The 27,306-nt window shown below is 39.6% G+C and overlaps 1 protein-coding gene across 5 annotated transcripts in view; it reads left to right on the plus strand.

Annotated features, from left to right (window-relative positions):
- The first annotated feature begins 2,111 nt into the window (after nt 1-2,111).
- Nucleotides 2,112-27,306, plus strand: part of LOC110138402 (sterile alpha motif domain-containing protein 9-like) — a 35,341-nt gene continuing 10,146 nt past the window's right edge. Inside the window, exons 1-3 of one of the 5 annotated variants that reach the window (XM_070471612.1) lie at nt 2,112-2,312; nt 6,141-6,270; nt 16,641-16,733. In XM_070471612.1, the coding sequence (XP_070327713.1) occupies nt 6,243-6,270; nt 16,641-16,733 (121 nt within the window). In that variant the 5' untranslated portion in view covers nt 2,112-2,312; nt 6,141-6,242. Of the gene's footprint in view, nt 2,313-6,140; nt 6,271-15,151; nt 16,734-21,213; nt 21,963-22,731; nt 22,958-27,306 lie in introns of those variants that run through there. The other 4 variants (XM_020895433.2, XM_070471636.1, XM_070471620.1 and 1 more) reach the window with 4 other exon arrangements.

The following is a 27,306-nucleotide window of genomic DNA, read 5'->3' on the forward strand; positions in this document are numbered from 1 at the left end:
AACAGGGGCACAGCTGGGTTTAGGGGTCTGGAGAATGAGGTATATGAGAAAGCCCACCTACAGGTGGGCCTTCAATTTTGCCCATTAAGTAGGAAGAGATGTCACCAGCGGAAGATGAGGGGGTCAGAATTTTCAGGAGACGGGAAGTGGAGAATCTAGTGAACTGTGCTTATTCAGAGAGGGAGACAAAGTGTAATAAAGAACAAAAGACTGGACATAATGCTGAACTTAACAAAAACTACAGCAAGAATCCTACTGGGGTGGAATGTTCATCTTTAGCATATTGTGGAACACAGGAACGTGCGCATTCCGAAAGTCCACACTCACTGGGGTTTTAGTATAGCCCACCAGTTTGGTAAGACACCTGGGAGTATCAGTAGACATTATAGCTCAAACAACTATAAAAATGATCTTCACTTAATGAAAAAATGTTCATCATATTCTTAGAGAATTTTCTTTAACAAGCTTACCAAGGTTGTGGGGGTGTGTATGTTAAGATTTTATTGTTTATTAATTATATCATTCCATACAATTTTAAGTAAACAGACTTGGAGAAAATACACTGGGAGATTTAAACAGATGATGGTAATATTGATGAAAATATTCAAATGTGTTACATAAGATAGTAAGAGGCACCACTTCCACTATCATCCCCCAAATTTGTAGATTTCATATAAGAATAAAAATAGTCCATGGCATTCTTTATAAGTCTATGAACCACGATGTGTGTGTGTTAGTCACTGTGTCCAACTCTTTGTGACCTTAGGGACTGTGGCCTGCCAGGCTCCTCTGTCCATGGGATTCTCCAGGCAAGAATACTGGAGTGGGTTGCCATGCCCTTCTCCAGAGGATCTTCCCAACCCAGGGATTGACCCGGTTCTCCCATACTGCAGGCAGATTCTTTACCATCTGAGCCAGCTGGGAAACCCTTGAACCATGATGCACCTAAACAATGTCAAAACTTCAAAACAAAGCATTTCTTCTACTAGCAGATGTAGCAGTTTCAGTTTCTTTAAAAACCAACAGCAGAAGCTAATGCAACATTGCAAAGCAATTTTAAAATGCAAACAAATTAGCAAAAACCATACACACAATCCCCAAAGTTGTCATATTCCAGTGGTTCTGAATTTTGATATTTATATCAGAATAATTTTTATATCAGAATAATTCAAGAAATAAAATGTGATTCAGCATTTACTGGGCAGTGTTTACTACCCATTTGAAATTATATGTTTCAGAGTCTGGTAAAATTTCTCAAATATTAAATTTATATTTGAAAAATATATGAATAGAAAAAAGTATAATGGAAAACAAAGATTGCATTTGGATAATATGGTTCCTCCCCTTCTTTCTATATTCTATATTTCTTAAGTTTGAAAATGAACTTCAATTATATTCATAATTAAACAAACTAATGTTCTAATTTTTAAAAAATAATGAAATTCATGTAAGTATTAGCTTGTTGGGACTGCCATAACAAATTTCTACAGATAAGATGAGTTAAAAATCAGAAATTTATTTGCTCACAGAGGTTTGAAGACCAAGGTCAAGGATTTGCCAGAGTTGTTTTCTTTTAAGGCCTCTATCTTTGACTTATAGATGACTGTCTTCTCCCTGTGTTTTCACATGGTCGTTCGTGTGTGTGTGTGTGTGTGTGTGTGTGTGTGTGAGAGCATGTAACACCAATCTCTTCTTACAAGGAAACCAGTCATATCGGGATTAGGATCCACCCTATGACCTCATTTTAGCTTAATTAACTCTTTAAAGACCTTCTCTGCAAATACAGTCACATTCTGAGATAAGGAGGGTTAGGGCTGCAACCTATGAATTTGGGGAAACAATTCAGCCTGTAACAGACACTTGTATTACTCTGAGCTTTCAGTGTTTTCCCAGTATTTTTTTCTGTAGGTTTTTTGTTTTTTTTCACCTCATTTTCTTAACTCTGGATGACTTGAAACTGTGTCTGGTGGACAGTTTCTCAGCAATGGTTCAACTTTGTTGATTTTCTGTGATGTTAATCTTTTAATATTTTATAACTATTAACATATATTTACATATGTTTAATATTTTACAAACCTAAAGAAATATGTTCAGAAGCAAAACTGAAACTGTTTGCATTTCTGCTTCCTCACTCTGCTTCTGCACAGGGTCAGGGCTCCAGGAGACAAGTAAACGTCACAACCTAAAGCCTTATTTTTTAAAAAGGATTCTTACAGCCACACATCTCCTACCCATGAGAAGAATAAGAAAGCAAAAGTTAAAAAATCAACCGTTCAAAGTTTCCGATATAAGAAGTTTTCAGAAGAATCCTGGTAAGTTTCCCAATCGTTACACTTTTATTTTTTTTATGCTTATGAGGAAACTGCTATTTTTATAAACTCCAGCTGTACTTTTTAATTAAAAAAACATGTGCTTGTACATAAGCCATTACTTGTAAAACTATTGAAAGTAGAAATACCAGTGTTTTAATTCTATATCAGTATATCTAACTAAGACTATCTTTGTAAATGTTCTTCTAAAAAGAAATGGATCATTAAGTATATTTAAGGTGGTGAGGAGGTTTCTGGTCACGGGGCAGTGGGGAAAAACGATACAGAAACAATGCAAAGACCGTCAGAAAGTTTAACATAAAAGATTGTAAAGGAACCTGTGGTCATGTGCAATTCTGCCTTCCAGAACTTGCGATGTTATTAGAAGTTCAACAGAATATTTAATCAAAGATAACATCCCCCGGAGGCTATTTTTTAGGTTAAGTGCTTCCTTCACATCCATCTCATACAGCAATTTGGTTTAAAAATTAAAATGAAAACTTATGCTTAGGAAAATAACACTGAGTTTGGCTTATGTGTGGTTCCAGTCCGTCAGACCTTCAAAAGACAGTGTGGGTAGCCTTCCTGGGCAGCGGCCAGGATCCTGAATGGTCTCTGCCCCAGTCAGCTCCCAGTCGAGCAGACGCCTCCCCCAGGCACGACATCTGGGGTGCTGCTGAGGACCTTCGCCTCCACTGGCGGCTCAGCGGAAAGGAACCCGCCTGCGATGCAGGAGACTGAGGTTCAGCCCCCGGGCCAGGAAGGTCCCCTGGAGAAGGGCATGGCAACCCACTCCAGTGTTCTTGCCCGGAGAACTCCATGGACAGAGGAGCTGGCGGGCTACAGCCCATGGGGTCGCAAAGAGTCGGACACGACTGAGTGACTCACCAGCAACAACTGAGAATCCCTTGAGATGAAGGTGGGTGGGCACCAGTTCTCATCCTGAAGAGTTCTGCTGATTTGGTACTTCTTAACACCTCAACAGAGAAGACTGGAGTAGTCACTGGAGAACGGCATCCTGTAGCTCCTTTGTCAATGATTAGTTACTACTACTACTACTAAGATTTGTGTTCGTGATTATTTCAAAGCAGGAAGATGAGGGCCCCTAGGAAACCAAGACTGTGGCAAGGCATTCTCAAAATTTGTGCACACCAGTCATTTTGACCTTTATATATTTCCAACTATATACACACATGCATACATACGGTCTTAAAATCAATGAACTATAAACTACTTTAAAAGCATTACTGAATATAATAGTTTAAAATCATTATATGTTACCACTCCTATCATGTGGGAGAGAGGAGTTGAGAAACTTTTGAAATTATAATCAGTCCACAGATATTTTTAAAGAGTTAGCATATTTTATTGAGACCAGGTATTGTTGATGTTTACATTTAACAGAAGAAAATACATTTAACATTACATTTTACAGAGGAATAAATGTCAATGACCTGATGTGAGAAGAGTATTTCTACTTCCCTCGTATCTATAGGCAGAATCTGAACAAAAAGATGTAACAGAAAACTGTCACCTGTTAGATGGCACGAAGTTCCCTTTGCAGCATCCCCCATGTTAGACACAGCACACAGTGAGTCACTGGTGGTTTAGAAGCCAAAGAAAGAACTGTAAAAATAAGGGACTGATTACACACGGAAATCAAGGAAATTCTTTCTTTTTTTAAATTTACTTTTAATCGGAAGATAATTACTCTACGATGTTGTGCTGGTTTCTGCCGTATAATAATGTTGAACCAGCTGTAAGTACACATACATCTCCTCCATCCTGAGCCTCCCACCCACCCCACCCATCCAGCCCCTCCAGGTTGTCACAGAGCACTGGGCTGAGCTCCAGAGGGAAGTTCTTGATGTGCTGCTTCATTTCCAGAATGTTGGGCCTTATTGGAATATTGTAGTCACTGGTTAAATCAAAAGAGAAAACTTGGAGTCTGTCCTCTGAGTCCTTAGGATATGCAGAGAGAGGGGAGATGGTTAAATTACTGAAAGCAGACCCGGGCTAAGAGAAGGCATTGCATCAGACCCTGACAGACTACGTCTGCGGAAAGAGGCAGGTACCTCACCTGGAGATCAGCTTCCCTGAGCAGAGGCAGCAGGTGAAAAGAGCAGAGGGGCTGAGGCTCCAACCCTGAGGGCCCAGGAGAGAAAGGGACCCACGTTGGGGGAGACCTGGTTTGGGAAATGGCCTCATTTGGGGACTGGGAATGACATAGCAGAAAAGTTTTATGGAGTATTGTGGAACTGGGGTACCTAGAAGGACTGGGGGAGAAAATACACTTTCTTTTCCTTTTGATAAAACTTTTTTTTTTCTTCTTTTGTGACCAGATGATTGAAGCTAGAGTTAGGTCTGGCCTAACAGGCAGTAGAGTAAAGAAAGTTCTCCAGATTTCAGTCTGGGATTCAAGCCAAGGAAAATAAGTGCCCTAGTGTAATGAGCAAAAATTCCTTGACCCAGACATTGCTAATTCAATGGTTTTCAAAAATTCATTATTTTTAACTACTCTAAGAAAACGTTATTCGCTCAACAAATTTTTGTTAAGAAGCTACCACATGCCAGGCACTGAAAAATAGTGAACAAAACACACAAAAACTCTTGACACAGAATAATGGATAGAACAGAAAATAAAAAGGTAAATAAGTAAAAATACATGGAATGGAATACTGGATTGTGATAAGTCTTATCTAACTTTTTAAAAAAGCCAGATGAGGGAAAGGAGACATCAGGAGATGGGATAGCGTTCAGTAGGCGACCAGAGCAGTGTCTCTGGTAACGACCTGAAGGTTTGATAACGACCTGAAGGAAGTGAAGGAGTGAGCCTGCTGGTGTCCAAGGATATTCCAGGGAGAGGAAACAAGTAGAGTGCTGGAAGCAGGAACAGATGCCACCTGTGAGGAGCAACAGGGAAGTCAGAGAGCTGCAGCAAATTTAGAGACAGAAAAATAAAACTAAGATGTTATATCAGAGGGGTAATAGGGTGCCTGGCCATCTGAGGCCTGGGCTTCCCATGTGGCACAGTGGTAAAGAATCCACCTACCAGTGCAGGAGACCCAAGAGACACGGGTTCAATCCCTGGGTCAGGAAGATCCCTTGGGTAGGAAATGGCAACCCACTCCAATGTTCTAGCCTGGGAAATCGCATGGACAGAGGAGCCTGGTGGTCTACAGTCCACAGGGCCACAGTGACTCAGACACGATTGAGCAAGTAACACACACACATGAAGTTCATAATAAGGAGCTCAGCATTCACTGCAAGTCAGACCGGAAGCCGCTGGAGGAACTGAACAGAGTGTTACTCTGTTACTTACTTTTGGAAAGGGTCACTCCAGCCGAGATTTTGAGATGTCCCCAAAGGGATCAATTACAGCAAGGGTGAAACTCGTGAGAGAGCCACTCCTCAATTTAGGAGAGAGATGATGGGACCTGGACCAAGAATGGAGGGGCTAGCTGGTAATCGGATGCCTGTTTTGAAGATGCGACCTGTAGCATTTGCTCCACACTGAATGTAGAATGTGGGAGAAGAGAAAGAGAAAGTATGCCTGCAACAAATCTTGAAAGTTTATTTAATCAAAATTATTTATATTTAGGAAGAGATGCCATGTAGCTGAAGAATGTGCTTTTAAATTTTCTATACTTGAAAAATTTTCTAGTAAAAAGTTAAGGGGAAAATCTGTCCCACAAACAGTTTCTAGTAACAGTCCAATCAATTGCATTTTAATTTTGGAGTGATTTTTTAATGTAATAGATTCTCAACAAATATATCCTCAGGTAAAGTTGGGCAATGACCAGGTCTTCTCACACCTCTGCTTCCTCATAGATGCCTTCTGGGATGTAACTTCTGTAAATTCACAAGAAAATGCAACTCCTCTAACAGTGGGAGATCAAAGAACCTCTTGAAGACCCATTTCAAGTTGCTCTCATGAAAAGGAGTTTTCAGAAAAGCCCTGGTAAGTTTCTAAGAATTAGAGATATCTGTTTCATCAACTTTCTTTAAAAGCTATCTTTAAAAACTAATTCTAAAAACTAAAGCATAACTTTGGAAATGAATATACTTTGAAGTGTACATAAGCCATTTCTAACAAAATGATTCTAAAAGGAATGAGAGATCTCACTGCTTTCATATACACATCGCCAGGTGCCACTGTTTAAAAAAAAGAAACCTTCCAACCAGCAAGGTGCAGAATGTTTCTGATGGTGGAAGGCTCTGGAGATGAGGCTAGAAGAACTAAGTAAAATTTAGATCAGAAGATCAGGAGTTCAAGCGTACCAAACTGTGCAGAAAATTGTGACTACATGTAGCTATGCAAAACTCTGTCCGATGTAACTCAAGACGGGATCAAAAGCTTTTGTTGTTGCTGTTGTTGTTAAGTCACTAAGTCGCGTCCGCCTCTCTTGCAACCTCATGGACTGTAACTCCCCAGGCTCCTCTGTCCATGGGATTTCCCAGGCCGAGAATACTGGCGTGGGTTGCCATTTCCTTCTCCAGACGATCTTTCCAATCCAGGGATCGAACCCTAATTTCCTGAATTATTTACCGTTGAGCCATCAGGGAATCCCTATCAAAAGTTTACATCTAGTTAAAGATGAAAACCTCCCAAGTTTAATCAACATTTTACTCAAGGCTTTCCTTTACAATTAGCTTGTATAAAGACTATGACAAGATCCTAGAAAATGAAACTAGCTAGCTTTGTCGTTTCAGTCCGAAAGAACATCAAAGCAAGGCATATGTCTGCTGGGCTCCGGCCAAGACTGGGAACATCCTTTCTGGGAGGCATGAGTACCTTCAGGCTGCTGAGGCCCAGTTTCCTCAAGGTGGGGGTGGGTACCAGTTCTCACCACAAAAGCTGCTAGTTTGAGCCTTCCTGCTCACCACTCCCCAAGAGAAAAAATAAAAGACTTTAGGGAATGGATCCTGAGAGTAAGTACCCATAAAGAGAACTCTGGGTTCAAAACTTTCCTAGAACAGAATAAAAAGGTAAACTGCAATTCTTCTCCCCAGCTCCAGGAGCAGCTCCCCCTTTACCCATTTTAGACATAGATGCTTCTAGTGCATTTCTTTTGAAGAAGCAAAGCAAAAACAAGCAACAAACAAGACAACACTGGTTCTGGTCCAATAGCCCCATACGCACAATGAACAGTAAAACAGATTAGCTGAGAGGAGACCTAATTTAATTATGAAATAGTTTTCCTGATCACAACTCCCCCCACCCCCTTTACTTACACTGTGTAGTCTTGCCAAACATAGAGGTCTCTCATGTTTAAAAATAGGCCGACACTCTAGAACGTAAATCTGTTCAGGTGATGTTCATGAAAGGATTTTGTAAGCCTCAGAACAGTGAACTAGATTAAAGCTCTGTATAAACACTAACAAACCATCACTGAAAAAAAGGTTGAAGACAGTGATGGGCCTAGGAGTTATATTAAAGCACTGTGAGAAATTTTTGCTCTTATTATTGTCACCGTGAATTAAGTACAATATATCACTCCAGACCAAATAAGGATCAGTGACCATATAAGTTGCTCATATAATTGACAGAGTGCAAAATTCATGTGAAAGCATTACCAAATATATAGTAGCTTCAAATCAGTATGTATCTTCTCAGCTCCCATCATAAGAGTGGGCAGTTGAAAAATTTGTTGATGTTATAAAGGGTCTTCATTTTTGAATAATGGGGGAAGCTTTGAGATAACGCAAAGGATTTAAAAAAAAAAAACTGTCTTGGGAAGAACAGATGTCAGTCACTCTATTCCATCTCCCTGGATAGAATTCCTGGGAGAATTTAAACAGTGAAGGAGAAAGCAAGAAAGAGCCTGTCTCCCTGTTACGTGGCGCAAAGACAAAAAAAACCGAAGATCACTCCCACCATCCCCACGTTACACATGCGCACATACACATGCCAGTGCGCGCGCACGGTGTCTCCGGGCAAGTGATGGCCTGTAAACAGGAAATCCTTCATGGGCTGTTTCTTGTCGAGTTCCGGGCCAGAGGCAAATGCTATAATCATTGGCTCAAACAGGAGAGAAAACCTAGAACTTTTCTTTACAGTCTTTGGGGGTGCCCAGAGAAGCTACGGGTGGGTAGCTTCCTGAGAGAAGACACCGGCTAAGAGAAGATAGTGCCTCAGATCTGGGCAGGGCAGGTCTGTGGAGAATGATACGAGCATCTCCAGAGTCAGGTCTGTCTGGCAGTTGAAAGAGCAGAGGATAATGCAGAGACCCCCTGAGTCTAGCTCACTGAGAATCTAAAGTAGAAAACTCTGGAAACAGGGTGAAGCAGAACAGCCAATGGAAAAGGCTTATACTTAGAAAATAGGCTTAGCGTGCAAGCCCAGCAGTGCCAGCCCTCCACTGAGTTACACAGGTAAGTTAGAACTCTGTTTTCTCATTTGTGAAGTGAAAATAAATTTTGTTTGCAAGCATCTGGTAAGGATTAAGTTGAATAGTGTAAGTTATTGATATGTATCTGGCACTTAGTAGGCTGTTATTAGAATGAGATAATTCACATACTATAAAATTCTCCCTTTTAAGTTATACAAGTCAGCGGTTTTTGGTATATCCATAGGGTTGTGCACAATCAATTTTAGAACATTCTCATCACACCCTTAAAAATCCTGTACCCATTAACAGTCAGTCACCATTTACCCTATCCTCCAGCCCTTGGCAACTACCAATCTACTCTCTGTCTCTATGGATTTGCCTATTTTGGACATTTCATATAACTGGAATCACACAATATATGTTTATTTGTAAATGGCTCCTTTCATTTTGCATAATGTTTTCTAGGTTCATCCATGTTATGTTATCATGATTTCATTCCTTTTTATTGTTAAGTAAATTCCATTGTATGAATATACCACATTTTGTTTATTCAGTCATGAAGGCAATTTATTTTTGTGAAGCACTAAATGAATATTGCTTTCTTGATCTAAGATGGGAGTGTTTTACCAAGTTTGCCAAGATCGTCTTGAATTTAAATAACTGTCTTTGTCACTCCATTTCAGTCTTTGTTTACAGTCCTTTATTCACTGCTAGTCTATTTCAATCCCCTTCTCCTAAACATATAACCTTAGTTTTCTCAAACTGTATTGTTTACCCCTTTTCCAATACTCACCTTTGCATTTAGTTATGTCATAGGTACATCAGTTTATATGACTTTAAATAAAAACAATATTTTTCCAATAGTTGGAAAACTAATTATCACACTGGAAACAAGGAAATTAAAAACTGGATGGATAGTTTTTTTTTCCATTATTCATACCTAAGTTAAGTATAAATTGAAAAAAAAAATTATATCCCAGAATGTTTCTTCAAACCATTTGAATGTTTTATTTTAAAATTTTTATTAGAGAAAATAAATATCATTCCTGAATACCAAATATACATGAGTTATCTAAGAGCCAGAATATCTTTAAACATGGTTGGCTTCTACTAATCACTGTGAAGCCACGTCACAATACCTCTAAAGGATAGATAAATACAGACTATTTGGCTCAGCAAATTCTTTAGGGAACAATCATTCTATTTTCCAGCTTCAACAATACTCTCAATATTTCCTCAAAACACTTGACTAAATAAACAGAGACTGGCTTAGACAAAAACTTACAGTAAGCTTGATATCACTCTGAAGGAATAACTAGTATATTAGTGTGGAAATAGCTATGATAAGAAATGCACAGCCAATGTGGGATTTTAAATCATGTGAATAGTATTTTAAGTTAGCAAAAAGACTCTTAACAAAGAGACATGGAACAAAGAGGAAGAAAAATTTTTTTGGCTGCACCATGCAGCTTTGGAGATCTTAGCTCCCTGACCAGGGATAGAACCCAGACCCTAGCAGTGAAAGTGCAAAATTCTAACCATGGACCGCCAGGGAGGTTTTAAGAGACATCAGAGTTCTCTGCTTAAAGCTGGGTAACCCTTGAGTAAATAAAGTGTACCTGTGTGCTCTGAGTTTAACCAATCCTTTTTTTTTTTTTTTAAACAGTCTGTGGAATAGAGACTCTGTTGTGCAAACATACCTAGTCTCTGTGGGAAAACTGGGCATTCCCAGTGGACAGTTGGCAATGATTATCTATTGCTCATAAGATATAACCCAGTTTCTGAATGCAGTCGACTCTTCAAGGAGCCTCATGTGTCCAAAAGACTGAACACATGCATTGGATATAAATAGCCATAGGAATATTCATTTTGTTCTTACAGTCTTAGAAAAATGGAAAGTGGCATTCAAATGAGTCATGGCACACAATTTATAAGTCCACCCACAAAGAAGAAATTAGTAAGAAATAGAGAGTTAATAGGAAATATCCACATGGTCTCCTATTATTTAAAAGATATTCATTGTGTGCAAAGGAGCAAGAGCTGTCCAGTAGAACACAATATCCATATGTGATCCTCATAATGTCACTTTATTTAGTTCTTTCAACTACTTGTATTAACTTTCCATCTGTGCACTCAATATATATAAAGCAGATTGACTTTGCTGGCTCATCTTATAAGTTCTGAAATGATGTTCCTTGTAGCTATTGTAAAAATATAAACATTGAGTGTCACATTTGGCCCTTCCTAAGATGGTGAGAACATATTAGGCAGTTCTAACATCAGGCCATATAGTTTGGGTACCAATTAAACTAAAACACCTTTTGCTCACAGATGTGGTAGGGTAAATGTGATATTTGGCAGCCTCAGACTCTTGATACGGACATGCTGAGTATCATTATTTCTTTATTCCTAAACTTACCGGGTGAGATTACACCAGTTCCTTATTTCACTTTGACTGATAGAGGGATCTGATGAGAAGATTCACCATGCCTTAAAGAGTATTGCTTCTGGTATGAGTTTGGGTGAAGGCTTGACAGTTTCTTAAAAAGTTAAACACGCAGCTATTATTTGATCCAACAGTTCCTTGCCAGGGCTGTTTACCTAAGAGAAATGAACATACATGTCTGCATAAGACTTGTGCAGAAATAGTCATAGCAGCTTTCTGCATGACTGCCAAAAATGGAAATAGCTCAAATGTCTATTAAAAGAAAATTGGATAAACAAAGTGTGACATGTTAATAGAACAGAATACTATTCAACAATAAAAAGTAACAATCTCTGGATACATGCAACATTTAGACCAATCTCAATGACATTATATTGAATAAAAGAAGTCAGTCACAGAGGAGTACATTCTATATGATTCTAGTATTTCAATTATCAGATAAGGTTAAGCTAATCAGTGTGTGTGTGTGTGCCAAGTCACATCAGTTGTGTCTGACTCTTTGCGACCTGTGGACTGTAGCTCACCAGGCTCCTCTGTCCATGGGATTCTCCAGGCAAGAATACTGGAGTGGGTCGCCATACCCTCCTCCAGGGGATCTTCCTGACCCAGGGATCGAACCCATGTCTTATATCTCCTGCATTGGCAAGAGGATTCTTTACCACTAGCGCCACCTAAGAAGAATGGTTTCCTCTGGAGGGGGGTAGTAGTGACTGAGAAGGGACATGGGGTGACAGAAATGTTCTGTGTCTAGATTGGGGTGGTTTGTCAAAATTTTACAGTGCACTCCAGTTTTACCTCAGGGCAAGTATATCTGAAATAAGAGTAACTAAATGTAAAAAAGAGAGAGAGAAGAGCAGAAAGTCAGTGGCTCTGAAGCTGCGTGATGGACACAGTGTTCATTATGCTGTCCCATTTACTTTGTATGTAGGATTTTCCAAAGAAATTGTGCTGTAAAAGTCTAGTTCATGATGTGAGGAAACAGAAGCTATAGTTTGATGAGTGCGAGGACAAAATATTATGACACATGCTTCTCCTGTTGGCAAATCTTTTGCTGAGAGATTACAGAAGAGTGAGATTGTACACCAGAAATGTTAATAACCATGAACAAGGGATAGAAGTCAGGTAGATCTTGTTTTTCTTTTTTTTATATAGTTGTTTCAGATTTTTTAATTGGACACATATTAGTCTTTTAATTAGAAAAATATACTATAAATATTACTGTCTTAAAAATACTAGGACTTCCCTGGTGGTCCAGTGGTTCACAATCCACCTGCCAATGCAGCGGACACAGGTTTGATCCCTGGTCCAGGGAGACTCCACATGCCATGGGGTAACTAAGCCCGTGCACCCACACTCTAGAGCCAGCGAGACACAGCTACTAAGGCGACGCGCCCCAGAGACCACGCTCCGCAACAAGAGAAGCCACACAGTGCGAAAGTTGCGCACCACGACTAGAGAAAGCCCACGCGCCACAGCAAGGCCCAGCGCAGCCAAAAGTAAATGAACAAATGTTTTTAAAAGTTTTTAAACAATAATAAATAACACACCCCCCCCCCCCCGCAATGATTCTCAGTCCTAATTATTCTGAAGCAATAACAACAAGGGTAATGTACTCCGGATGCTTGCAAAAATCCTATCTCATGAGCTAAGAGGCTTCTTGGTACTGTAATATGGCAATACTTCCTCCATCTGAGAGAAAGAGGAACATGATAAAGTGTAAACCTTTTGGTGGTTTTGTTCCTAAGAGAAATTTTATATAAAAACAAGAGCATGGAATGAAAACATGAGCCATTCTCCAGAGCATTTCTAGATCATGACCGATTTTTCTGTACTTCCTACATTATAATAACTTTATTAGTGCATAAGGACCCCAAATGAGTTAAAAGAGAAACCCTGATCAGATAGTATCCAGGGAGCTTAACTTTGAACACTCTTAAAGGGATCTTCACTGTTTGGTTTATTGAAATAATTTTTTAAAGATAACAAATGTCATTCCAACAAAGAGTTTAAAAGAAGGCCTCGAAGGAAGAAGGAACTTCCCTCGATCTATAGCAAAGAATTCCTCTCAAATATAGATCATGACTGCCAGTGAGACAGGTCACATCCCAGGATTATTCAGAGGCTGACTCCCAGCAGGAGAGGGCTGATGGTTGAAGAACCAGACTGAGATCTTAGAGCGCAGGAGAAGAGAAGGAGCTGGACAACATCAGAATTCACCAGCAGAATCTACCCCCTCAGGTGGACAGACATAACTGGTTCCGTTTTCTATACAGGACTGTTTGAGGAAAGAGTTGGCCCAATGAACTCATATGCAATAGCCGGACTGAACCAGCAGGGTGGGTGAAGTAAGGAGGAATCCAGGCAAACAGTATATGCACATCTAGATCATGCATTCTCAACTTACCTCTAAGGAGTAAAAACTGCTTCTTAGAAGCAAAAAAAAAGAAGAAAAAAGCAGGCCTTTTTTTAAAATAGACCTCATTTTTAGAGCAGTTTTAGGTTCATAGCAAAATTGAGAAGAAGATACAGAGATTTCCTAACTACCCTCTGCCCCCACATATATATTAATACAACCTCCCCCACTATCAACATCCCTCACCAGGGTAGCACATTTGTTACAACTGATGAACTTACATTAACACATCATCACCCACGCTCTATAGTTCAGCTTATGGTTCAGTCTTGGTGTTGTATCTTCAATGGGTTTTGGCAAATACATATGTAATGGCATATATCAACCATTATAGTGTCATATAGAATAATTCCATTATCATAAAAATCCCCTGTGCTCCACCAATTAACCCTTCACTCCTTCCAAACTCCTGGCAAACACTGAGCTTTTTGCTGTCTCCAAAGTTTTACCCTTTCCAGAATACCATAGTGTTGGAATCATATAGTATGTAGCCTTTTCAGATTAAGTACTTTCACTAAGTAATATGCATTTAAGTTTCCTTCATATCTTTTTATTGCTTGACAGCTCACTTCTTTTCAGCACTGAATGAAGATTCCATTGTCTGGATGTATCAGTTTATTTATCCATTCACCTGTTAAAGGATATCTTGGTTGCTTCCAAGCTTTGGCATTTATGAACAAAGCTGCTATAAGCTTTTGAACACAGGTGTCTGTGTAGACACAAGTTTTCAACTCCTCTGGTTAAATACCAAGGAATGTGATTGCTGGGCCATATGGTGGGAGAAGGTTTAGTTTTGTAAGAGAGCACCAAACTGTCTTCCAAAGTGACTGCACCATTTTGCATTCCCACTAGCAATAAACCAGAGTTCCTGTTGCTCTAACATCTTCACTAGCCTTTGGTGGTGTTAGCAGATTTCGGCCATTCTAATAGGTGTGTATTTCATTGTTTGAATTTGCAATTCCCTGATGACCTTTGATGCCCTTGTTTATGTATAAGGCACAGATATACATAAACTCATGCAGTATATCTGTAGTATTACGATTTCAAGGGAGAGGACAACTAGGTTGAAATCCTCCTCCTTAAGGGGGAAACAGTCTAATAAAGAATCGGAGAGGCGCTGTCTGGGTCGTCAGAGAGGCAGCATGAGGAGAGAGACACAGGACAAACAAGAAGGACTGCACACACTGGAGAACTGGAACCTGGCCTCGCAGGGAATCTGAGCAATGAGACAAGCCAGGGGAATAAAACTGAGTATGGAAAGCAGAGCGTGAGTTAATTTTTGTAACCTGTTTGTGTTAGGCAAGGTTCTCCAGAGAAACAAAACCAATAGTACATATTGGAGAGAAAGAAGGAGGGAGGGAAGGGGGGAGAGAGAGATTATTTAACAGTTTGTGCCTCAGTTTCTTCAGCTGTAAAATGGAAATAATAATAGCATCTACCTCAGAGGCTTGTGGTGAAGAGGAAATAGGTGATAGAAAGCACTTAGAACAGTGCCCAGTACATAATATATGCCCAACAAATGCTTAAAAAACATATGAAGCCAGTCTGAATGTGGAAGCCAAAAGCTAACTGAGTTCACATAATACATGTTAACACTTGCTATTAAATTTTTCTTTCTTTTTTTGCTTTTTAGATTTGGTTTTGGTTCTCTAGTCACCATGAGCCGGGGCTACTGTCTCTAGCTGAGGAGCGCCGGCTTCTCATTGTAGTGGCTTCTCATTGCAGAGCACAGGCTCTGGGCCACGCTGCTTCAGCAGTTGCAGAATGTGGGCTCAGCACTCGGCAGCTCATGGACTCTATAGCACGGGCTCAGTAACTGCACACACGGGCTTAGTTGCTCTGCAGTGTGGGGAATCTTCCCAGACCAGGGATCGAAACTGTGTCTCCTGCATTGACAGGTGGATTCTTCACCACCGAGCCCCCAAGGAAGCCCCGCCACTTGCTATTAATTTTTTAAACGCTATCTTTGCCACTCTCAGGCGTTCTGTGCCTGTCACTGAGTCAGACGTTAGAAAAGATGAATCCCAGCAGAGTGGCCACTGGGGGCCCTACCCTGATCTGCTCTGCAGAACTAACCTGGAGGGCTTTAGCATTCATGTGAATATGAATGTGCTAAGTCGCTTATTCATGTCCAGCTCTTTGCGACCCCATGGACTGTAACTGACCAGGCTCCTCTATCCATGAGCTTCTCCAGGCAAGAATACTTGGTGGGTTGCCATTTCCTCCTTCAAGGGATCTTCTCCGCTCAGGGATCGAACCCCATCTCTTGTCTCCTGCATTGTAGGTGGGTTCTTTACCACTAGTGCCACCTGGGAAGTCCCTCAGTTCAGTTCAGTCCATTTCAGTCACTCAGTCGTGTCCGACTCTTTGCGACCCCATGAATCGCAGCAGGCCAGGCCTCCCTGTCCATCACCAACTCCCGGAGTTTACTCAAACTCATGTCCATCGAGTCGGTGATGCCATCCAGCCATCTCATCCTCTGTCGTCCCCTTCTCCTCCTGCCCCCAACCCCTCCCAGCATCAGGGTCATTTCCAGTGAGTCAACTCTTCGCATGAGGTGGCCAAAGTATTTCAGTTTCAGCTTCAGCATCCAAGGTCAGGGGCAGCGGCCAAGAGGAGCTACCCCACGCCTGAGGTCAGAGGCAGCGGTGGAGAGGAACTACTCCACGCCCGGGGAAGTCCCCAGGGAGCTCCAAAAAGGCCCTGGAAGTCATTCCTTTACATTCTCTTTGGGAAAACAGAGACAGATGGATAGGGCACCCAAGAAAACCAGTGAAACGCCGGCTTAAAATCTTACCAAGTTCTGGGCTCTTGGCAGCCCTCAAAAGTCTTAAGCAAAGAACAGATTTTAACATTTGAATTCTAACCACACACACCAGAAGGGTGGATGAGTAATGGCTTACCGAAGGACTCCTTTCAGAGAGAGAAAAAAGTCACTTCAGTAAATGCAGATCTGGGAAAACGAAACTGAAATCAAATCTGCCGACTTCCTTCTCCCCACCTTCACCAGTTTCAGCACACCCATACTGAAAAACACTCTGCCATTTCTGAGCCAATTAGAGCTCAGACTGAAGTGGAAGCAGAGAGGAAAAGTGCATAAAAACCTGACTGAAAAAAAGTGTTTTTCTCTAACCTAAAAGAAAGAAGAAAACACAGACATTTGAATGCCTCCTACACTGAAATACATGATTTTCCTGTTGTTTATGTAGAAGAACTTTGCAAGAAAAATCTGGGTGAGTACAATATCTGTTATTAACAGTATTATTACTATCTATAGAAGCATTTTATTGAATAGGAAGGAATCTACTTCTCAATAGAAAATTGAAATATACTCCAAAAAATAATATTTTAAGCCTAAATTTTTTTAGCCTAGACTGTTCACTGCTGTGACACTGTGTGCTTTATATTAATTGAAAAGGAGTCACAACATTCCATAAAAGATACAGTTGAAAACTAAAGGCACTTTTCCTCTAGAGGTATTTTTATTGATGAACTCCCCCAAGGCATTAGCAGCATCTTCAAAAAGAACATATAATGAAAATTTAAAAATGCACTTTCTATTAATCTACTCTAAGGAGTTGCCAGAAAATAAAACTCCCTGATAAATCCTCAGATATTAGTGTCAGATGATATGTATTATAAACAGACAGAGACAGTGATAGAGATGTAGACAGACTACAGGAAGTACTTGAAATTATAACAACCTTCCTCTTTCCTGGTAAAAATCTTGGGTTTATGTCTGATTTTCTCCAAAATAAGGAACAAGGTAGTACAAGAGGGTGAGGGAAATACAGTTCTGATTAAAACCCTACTCTTCAATTTCCTTTTCCTTTAGAAAAACTAACCAGCCCTAAAGTTAACCCTACAGCTGATACGTACATACATGTTTGATCAATCAACTAACAATCAGTTAACAAGTTCCTTTTTAAAATACTAGTTGCTAAGAAGCTCAGAACCAAATTTTCGCGACAGTTGTAGTAAAGCATATAGAATTGAAAATTAATTTTTGCAAATTTCATCAGCATGTACAATGGGAAAATCATATATTTTGGTGTAGGAAACATTCAAATGTCTGTGTTTTCTTCTTCCTACTATATTAGAGAAAAATACTTCAGGGTCTTTTATGGTTCCATACAAATTTTAGAATTATTTGTTCTAGCTCTGTGAAAAATGCCTTTGATATTTTGATAGGGATTGCATTGAATCTGTTGATTGCCTTGGGTAGTATGGCCATTTTAACAATATTAATTCTTCCAGTACATGAACATGGTATATCTTTTCATCTGTTGTATCAGTGTCACAAGGTTTCCAGTGTACAGGTCTTTTACCTCCTTAGATTTACTCCTACCCATTTATTATTTTTGATGCAAGTATAAATGGGATTATTTTCTTTACTTCTCTTCTGATAGTTTGTTGTTAATATATAGAAACACAACAGATTTCTGTATATTAATTTTATATCCTGCAATTTTACTGAATTCATTTATTAGTTCTAATAGTTTTTTGGTGGCATTTTAGGATCTTCTATATATAGTATTATGTTATCTCAAAACAAGGACAGTTTTACTTCTTCATATCCAATTTGGATGACTTTTATTTCTTTTTCTTGTTCAATTGCCATCACTAGTATTTCCAATGCTATGTTAAATAAAAGTAGCAAGAGTAGGCATCCTTGTCTTGTTCCTGATCTTAAAGGAAATGCTTTCAGCTTTTCACTACTAGTTTGATGTTGACTGTAGGTTTGTTATATATGGTTCTTATTATGTTGATATATGTTCCCTGGGTTGGGAAGATCCCCTGGAGGAGGGCATGGCAACCCATTCCAGTATTCTTGCCTGGAGAATTCCATGGACAGAGCAGCCTGGTGGGCTACAGTCCATGGGGTCGCAAAGGGTCGGACAGTACTGAGCAAATAAACACAGCACATGTTCCCTCCATGCCCACTATACTGAGAGGTTTTTTTTATCATAAATGAATTGTCAAAAGCTTTTATTGAATCTTTTGAGTTGATCAGATCATTTTTATTATTCAACTTGTTAATGTGATCTTTCACATTGATTGATTTACAGATATTGAACCATTCCTGCACTGCTGGGATAAATCTCTCTTGATCATGTTTATGATCCTTTCTCATCTAGTGTATTGTTTAAGGCCAGTGTTTCTTTATTAATATTCTGTCTGGATAATCTGTCCACTGATATAAGTGGAATGCTAAAGTCCCATAATACTGTTGTATTAGTTTCAGTTTCTTTCTTTATGTTTGTTAGTATTTGCCGCATGTAATTAGGTGTTCCTATGTTGGGCTTCCCTGGTGACTCAGATGGTAAAGAATCCACCTGCAGTGTAGGAGACCCAGGTTCGATCCTTGGGTCAGGAAGATGCCCTGGAAAAGGGAATGGCTACCCACTCCAGTATTCTTGCCTGTAGAATTCCACGGACAGAGAACCCTGGCAGGCTACAGTCCATGGAGTTGCAGAGAGTCAGACATGACTGAGCAACTAACACTTTCTTTTTGTCTTGGGTGCATCTATATTTGCAATTGTTGCCCCTTCTTGTATTGGTTTATCTTTATGTAAGGTTCTTTTTTTCCTGTCATTTGTTGTAGTCTTTCTTTTAAAGTATATTTTGTCTGATAAAAGTGTCGCTACTCCAGCTTTTCTCCTTTCAATCTGTGCAGAATGTGGTTTTCTTTCTCCTCGCTTTCAATTTGCCCATCCCCCTCCCCCACTCCAGCACCTCTTAACCTCTGTTCTCTGAGTTCAGCTTTAAAGGGGAAGTGGTGGTTTTCTTAGATTCCACATATAAGTGAGTTCATACAGTAATTGTCTTTCTCTCTCTGGCTTATTTCACTTAGCATAATGTCCTTCAGTTTCACCTATACTGTCACAAACAAAAGGATTTCCTTCTTTCTCATAGCTAGTGTAAATATGTTTATTTGCTACAATACACGTGGGAGTGCAACTGTCTCTTCAAAATACTTATTTCATTTCTTTCTGATATATAGTCAGATATATATAGTCTGCTGGGTCCCAGAGTAATTGTTGTTAATTTTTTGAGGAATCTCCATACTGTTTTCCATAATGGCTGTACCAGTTTACATCCCCACTAGCAATGTACTAGCAATGTATTTTCTCCACATCCTCACCAGCTTTCATTATCAGTTTTATTTTGAATAATAGCCATCTAACAAGTGTGAGAGGTTACCTCATTTTGATTTCGATTTGTATTTCCCTGATGATTGTGATGTTAAACACTTTTTTCCTATATATGTTGGCCATTTGTGTGTCTTCATTTGAGAAATGTCTGTTTGGGTCCTTTGTTTATTTTTCAAATAAGATTATTTTCTTGCTATTGAGTAGTTTGAGTTCCTTATTTATTTTGGAGGAGAAGGGGGCGACAAAGAACGAGATGGTTGGATGACATCACCAACTCAATGGACATGAGTTTGAGTAAACTCCGGGAGTTGGTGATGGACAGGGAAGCCTGAAGTCCTGCAGTCCATGGGGTCACAAAGAGCTGGACATGACTGAGAGACTGAACTGAACTGAACTGAACTGAGATATGGTTTGCCAGTATTTATTTTTTCTCATTCTATAGGGGACCTTTTAATTCTGTGGATTGTTCCTTTTGCTGTGCAGAAGGTTTTTAGTTTGTTCAATCCCATTTGTCTGTGTCTTCTTTTATTGTTTGTGTTTTTGGGGTCATAGCCAAAGCTTGTTGCTCAGACTAATGTCAAGAAGATTTTCCTCTATTTTCATCTATAGATTTTTGGTTTTGGGTCTTAGAGTTAAGTCTTTAATCAATCTGTGTTTTCTACTCAAGATCACTTTTTCATGGGTCTTTTGTAGTTCCATATGAATTTTAGGCTTTTTTTTTCTATTTTTGTGAAAAATTTCATTGGAATTTTTATAACTATTGCATTGAATCTCTAATTGATTTGGGTAGTATAAACATTTTAATAATATTCTTCTAATTCATAACACAGGATACCTTTCATTTATTTGTGTCTTCTTCAGTTTCTATGTTTCATAGTGTTCAGTGTATGGATCTTTCACCTCCTTCTTCAAATGTATCCCTGAGTAATTTTTATGCTACTGTAAGTGAGCTCATTTTAATTTTTTTCAGATGGTTTATTGTTAGGGTATAGAAATGCAGCTTTTTAATATTGATTTTGTATCCTGTACCTTTACCTAATTTGTTTTTCTGTTCTAAAGATTTTCTCTTTTTCTTTGGTGGTGGTGATGGTTTCTAAGGTTTTATGGGCTTCCCTGGAGGCTTAGATGGTAAAGAATCCGTCTGCAATGCAGGAGACCTGGGTCCGATCACTGGGTTAGGAAGATCCCCTAGAAGAGAGCATGGCAACCCACTCCATTATTCTTGCTTGGAGAACCCCCACAGACAAAGGAGCCTGGCGGCCTATAGTCCATGGGGTCGCAAAGAGTCAGACACAACTGAATGACGAAGCACACACACAAGGTTTTATGTGTATAATATCATTGCAAACAGAAACAATTTTGCTTCTTCCTTTTCCTATTTGGAGGCCTTTATTTGTTTTTCTGCTAATTGCTCTGGCTAGGACTTTTAGTTTTATATAGAAGGAAAGTGCCTAGAATGAGAATTCTTGTCTTGATCTTAGAGGAAAAGCATTCAGTTTTTCACTACTGAGTATGATGTTAGTTATGAGCTTGTCTTTTATGTCTTTATTGCTTTTAGGTAACCCTAAGGCTTCAATGTGGAAACCGTTTCAGACTTTATTTTGGGGGGCTCCAAAATCACTGCAGATGGTGACTGCAGCCATGAAAGTAAAAGACGCTTACTCCTTGGAAGGAAAGTTATGACCAACCTAGATAGCATATTAAAAAACAGAGACATTACTTTGCCAACAAAGGTCTGTCTGGTCAAGGCTATGGTTTTTCCAGTGGTCATTTATGGACTGTGAGGAAAGCTGAGCACTGAAAAATTGATGCTTTTGAGCTTTGGTGTTGGAGAAGACTCTTGAGAGTCCCTTGGACTGCAAGGAGATCCAACCAGTCCACCCTAAAGGAGATCAGTCCTGGGTGTTCATTGGAAGGACTGATGTTGAAGCTGAAACTCCAATACTTTGGCCACCTCACGTGAAGAGTTGACTCATTGGAAATGACCCTGAAGCTGGGAGGGATTGGGGGCAGGAGGAGAAGGGGACGACAGAGGATGAGATGGCTGGATGGCATCACCAACTCGATGGGCATGAGTTTGAGTGAACTCCAGGAGTTAGTGATGGACAAGGAGGCCTGGCGTGCTGCGATTCATGGGGTCGCAAAGAGTCGGACATGACTGAGGGACTGAACTGAACTGAACTGAATGCTTCAATACCTAATTTATTGAATTTTTATTATATGATACAAGTAAAGAATTTCATCAAATACTCTTTCTGGATCTATTGAGATGATCGTATTATTTTTATCCTTCATTCATTTAATGTGGTATGTTGCATTTATTGGTTTGTGTATCTTGAACCATTCTTGCATCCCAGAGATAAATCCCATTTGATTATGGTATATGATCTTTATAATGCTTATAATGTTCTGTTGAGCTTCATTTGCTTATATTTTGTTGATGATTCTTACATTTATGTTCATCAGCGATATTGGTCTGTAACTTCCTTTTTCTTGTACTGTCCTTAACTGGCCTTGGTATCATCTTTAGGCTGGCCTCATAAAATGTACTTATATAACTGTTCCCTCCTTTTCTATTTTTTGGAAGAATTTAAGAAGAATTAACATTAATTCTTCTTTAAATATTTGGCAGAATTCACTGGTAGAGCCATGAGATCTGAGATTTTTCCTTCTTTGCGAGGTTTTAATTACTAATCCAAACTGCTTACTCATTATTGGTCTGGGAGGTTTCAGTTACTGATTCAAACTCCTTACTCATTGGTCTGTTCAGATTCTTTATTCATGATTCAGTCTTGATGGTTTGTATGTTTCTAAGAATTTATTTATTTCTTCTACATTGTCCAATTTGAGGCATATAAATGTTCACAGTAGTCTCTTAATATACTTTGCATTTCTGTGATATCAGTTGTAACATCTCTCTTTCATTTGTAATTTTATATATTTGAGTTTGCTCTACTTGTTTCTTAGTCTAGCTCAAGGTTTGTCAATTTTGTTTATGTTACAAAACAATAGCTCCCAGTAGCAAGGGAAGATTGATGCCTCAGTCACTGATTTGGCTGGTCTTTTCTCTTTGCAGTGTTATTTCCTTCATGCCCTGCTGCTTCGAGATACAAACTATTTTTAAGAAACTTGGTATTGATGCAAAGATCTTCTTTGAATATGGTGGAGTAGAAGGACCCTAAGCTCACCTCCTGAACACACCCAAATCACTATCTGAAGAATTATTTGCAGAACAACCTTACTAGAAAAGATCCTCTACAACTAAAGACATAACAACAACTAAAGGCCATCCCCCACCCCAGGTGGGTGACCCACAGATAAGAAAATAATTATATTACAGAGGTTTTCTCAATGGCAGTGAGATTCTGAGCCCCACATCAGTCCTCCAGTTCAGGGGTCTGGCAGTGGGAAAATATGACCTTTTTCATGGTTGTTCTAGTTTCTATTTCACTTATTCATCTGATTTTATTATTTCATTCCTTCTGTGAACTTTAGGTTGAGTTTGTTCTTAAGGTATAACATTGGGCTGCTTATTTGAGATCTTTCATAATGTAGGCCTTTGTCACTATTAACTACTCTCTTACAACTGTTTGTGCTGTGTCTCATAAGTTTTGGTGTACTGTGTTCCCACTTTTATTTGTCTCAAGATATTTGTTGATATCCCTTTTGACTTCTTTGATCAAATGGTTGGTCAGAAGTATGTTATTTAACTTCCACGTATTTATGAATTATCCAACTTTCCTTCTATTATTGATTTCTAGTTTCATATCATTGTGGTCAGAAAAGATACTTGATGTGGACTTCTTAAATTTGTTAAGACTTCTTTTGTGAACTAATATAAGATCTAGCCTGGAAAATGTTCCACGTGTATGTTGAAAGAATGTGTACGCTGTTGCTCTTGGATGGAATGTACTGAATATGTCTGTTAGATCCATTTGACCTATGGTGTTGTTTAGGTATGCTGTTTCCTTATAGATATTTTGTCTGAATGATCTATCCATTGTTAAAACTGGGATGTTGAAGTCACCTACTATTATTGCATATGTCTATTTCTCCCATTTAGTTTTACTAATGCTTGCTTTATTTTTAGGTACACTGGAGTACCTAAGTTTTGGTGCATTATATATTATCATCTTGATGAGTTGACCACTTTATCATTATATAGTAACCTTCTTTGTCTCTTTTGGCCGTTTTGACTTAAAGTCTATCTTGTCTAACTACTACCGCTCCTGCCTTCTTCTCATTGCTATTTGCATGGAATATATCTTTCCATCCCTTTATTTTCAGTGCATGTATGTCCTTAAGTCTAAAATGAGTCTCTTGAAAAGACAGCATATCACTGTTGGATCTGTTTTTAATCCATTCAGAGACACTATATCTTTTGATTGGATAATTTAATTCTTTTCTATTTAAAGTAATTATTGATAGGTAGAGAGGTAAAGAATCTCTCTCTTCAGGAGATGCAAGAGACATGGATTTGATCCCAGGGTCAGGAAGATCTCCTGGAGCAGGAAATGGTAACCCACTCCAATATTCTTGCCTGGACTATTTCATGGACAGAGGAGCCTAGTGGTCTACAGTCCACGGGGTTGCAAAGAGCCAGACACAACTGAGTGACTGAGCGCACATGCACACAGGGTTTGCTATTGCCTTTTGTTTGCTGTTTTCTGGCTGTTTCATAATTCCTTTGTCTCTTTCTTCCTCTCTTGCTGTCTTCTTTGTGATTTGATGACTTTTTGTAGAGGTGTGCTTTGACTCCTTTCTTTTTATGTTTTGTATATCTGTGCATGCTTGTGTCCTAAGTTGCTTCAGTCGTGTCCAACTCTGCAGGCCTGTGCACTGTAGCCCACCAGGTTCCCCTGTCCGTGGGATTCTCCAGGCAAGAATACTGGAGTGGGTTGCCATGGCCCCCACCAGGGGATCTTTCTGACCCAGGGATCAGACCCAGGGATCAAACCCAGGTCTCTTAAGTCTCCTGCATTGGCAGACAGGTTCTTTACCACTAGCACCACCTGGGAAGCCCTTTGTATATCTACTACAGGTTTTTTACTTGTAGTAATCATGAAGCTTTACATTATTCATCCTATATATATAACAGTCTATTTTAAGTTTATAACAACTTAACTTCACCCACATACAAAAACTCTACACTTTAACTTCTCCCTCCACATTTTGTGTTCTGTCACAGTTTACATCTTTTATTCATATCATATCTATTAACACATTATTTTACTCACAGTTATTTTTAGTACTTTTGTCTTTTACTTTTATATAAGAGTTAAAAGTGATTTATCTACCACCATTACAATATTAGAGTGTTCTGGATTTGACTATATTTTCACCATTACAGTAAGTGTCATACTTTCATATTCTTTTCATTTGTCAGCATATTTTTGTTACAACTCAAAGACCTCTCTTTAGCATTTCTTGTAAGATAGGTTTAGTGGTGAATAACTCTACAGTTTTTGTTTTGGTCTGGGAAAGTCCTTATCTCTCCTTCATTTCTGAAGGACAACTTGAAAGTTTAAGTATTCATGGTTAACGCTTGTCTTTTGGCACTTTGAATATGTCATCCCACTCTCTACTGGCCTGTAAGATTCCTGCTGAGAAATCTGCTGATAGTCTTATGTGGGTTCCCATGTCTGTGGGATTTTTTTTCTCTTGCTGCATTTAAAATTCTTTGTCTTTGATTTTAGTCTTATTATGTGTTTTAGAGATCTTTTTGTATCAAAACTCTTGGGGAAATCTATGAGCTTCAGGAACTTCAATGTCCAAATCTCTACCCCCACCCCCCGCCCTCCAACAACTAGGAAGTTCATGGACATGACTTTTTTTTTTTTTAATTGGAGGCTAATTACTTTACAATATTGTGGTGGTTTTGCCATACACTGACATGAATCAGCCACGGGTATACATGTGTTCCCCCTTATCAAACCCCCCCCTCCCACCTCCCTCCCCACCCCATCCCTCTGGGTTGTCCCAGAGCACCAGCTTTGAGTGCCCTGTTTCATGCGTTGAACCTGGACTGGTGATCTGTTTCACATATGGTAATATACATGTTTCGATGCTGTTCTCTCAAATCATCACACCCTCGCCTTCTCCCACAGAGTCCAGAAGTCTGTTCTTTACATCTGTGTCTCTTTTGCTGTCTTGCATGTAGGGTTGTCATTACCATCTTTCTAAATTCCATATATATGCATTAATATAGTATATTAGTGTTTTTCTTTCTGACTTACTTCACTCTGTATAATAGGCTCCAGTTTCATCCACCTCATTAGAACTGACTCAAATGCGTTCTTTTCTATAGTTGAGTAATATTTCATCGTGTACATGTACCACAAGTTTCTTATCCATTCGTCTGCCAGTGGACATCTAGGTTGCTTCCATGTCCTAGCTAATTGTAAACACTGCTGCAATGAACATTGGGGTACACGTGTCTCTTTCAGTTCTGGTTTCCTCGCTGTGTATGCCCAGCAGAGAGATTGCTGGGTCATATCAGCCATGATTTCTTTAAATAAACCTTCTGCCTTTTTCTTCCTCTCTTCTCTTTGGATTCCAACAATGAATGGATTATTACATTTGATGGTATCCAATAATGCACGTAGGCCTTTTTTTCACTCTTTGCTCTTTTTTTTTTTCTCCTCTGAATGGAGAATTTCAAATGTATTGTCTTCACAAGTTCACTGATTCTTTCGCTTGGATGAGTCTGCTATTGAAGCTTTCTATTGAGTTCTTCAATTTAATCATTGTGTTCCACAATGCTAGGATTTCTGTTTGTTTTTAATGGTTCCTGTTTCTTTGTTGAACCTCTCATTTTGTTCATTCATTGTTTTACTAATTTCGTTTGTGTTTTATTGTAGTTCACAGAATTTTGTATGAAGATTATTTGAAAGTATTTATCAGGTAGTTCACTGCCTTTCATTTCTTTAGGGTCATTTATTGGAGCTTAATTAGTTTCCTTTGATGGTGTCATGTTTCATTGATTATTCATAATTCTTGTGGACTTGCATTGTTGTCTACACATTTAAAGAAGCAGGCACCTCTTCCAGTCTTCACAGATTGGGCTTAGGCAGGAAAAGGCCTTCTCCAGTCACCTTGTCCAGAGATTGTAGGTGAGTTGTCTGGTAGATTCTGAAGATGAGCTTGATGCTGGAGTCTTCAAGTGGGGCAGGCCTGGTGCCTGGGTCAGTGGCTGGGCTGGACTAGTGCTTAGGTTTATAAGGGTGGGCTGGCATTTGGGTCCATGGGGTAACCCTGGCCCCTGAAGTCCTGGTGGTGGACTGATACAACAGAATTTGGCCTATAGCCTAGGGCTGCTGATACTGGCCTGAAGGTTGGGTCCATGAGGTGCAGCCTGACACTGGGGCTGGCCATGTGCCTGGGTCCTCAGGAGCCAGTCTGGAATCTGGGCAGGCCAGGAGCCTGACTCCAAAGGAACCAGTCTGGAGTCTGTGTCCATGGAGCCCAGGCCAGCACCTGGGCAAACAGAGAGCCTAGGTTCATAGAAGCAGGCCCAGTCCTGGACTAAGGCAGGAACCTGATTCTGCAGAGACGACTTTGAGCCTGGGGTCTCCGGTAACTGTCTGGTTACGAGGGTGAGGCAGGAGTCTTGGTTCACTGAAGCTCACCTCAAGGCTGGGTTTGCAGAGGC

This window comes from Odocoileus virginianus, chromosome 1 (genome assembly GCF_023699985.2).
Source record: "Odocoileus virginianus isolate 20LAN1187 ecotype Illinois chromosome 1, Ovbor_1.2, whole genome shotgun sequence".
NCBI lineage: Eukaryota > Metazoa > Chordata > Mammalia > Artiodactyla > Cervidae > Odocoileus > Odocoileus virginianus.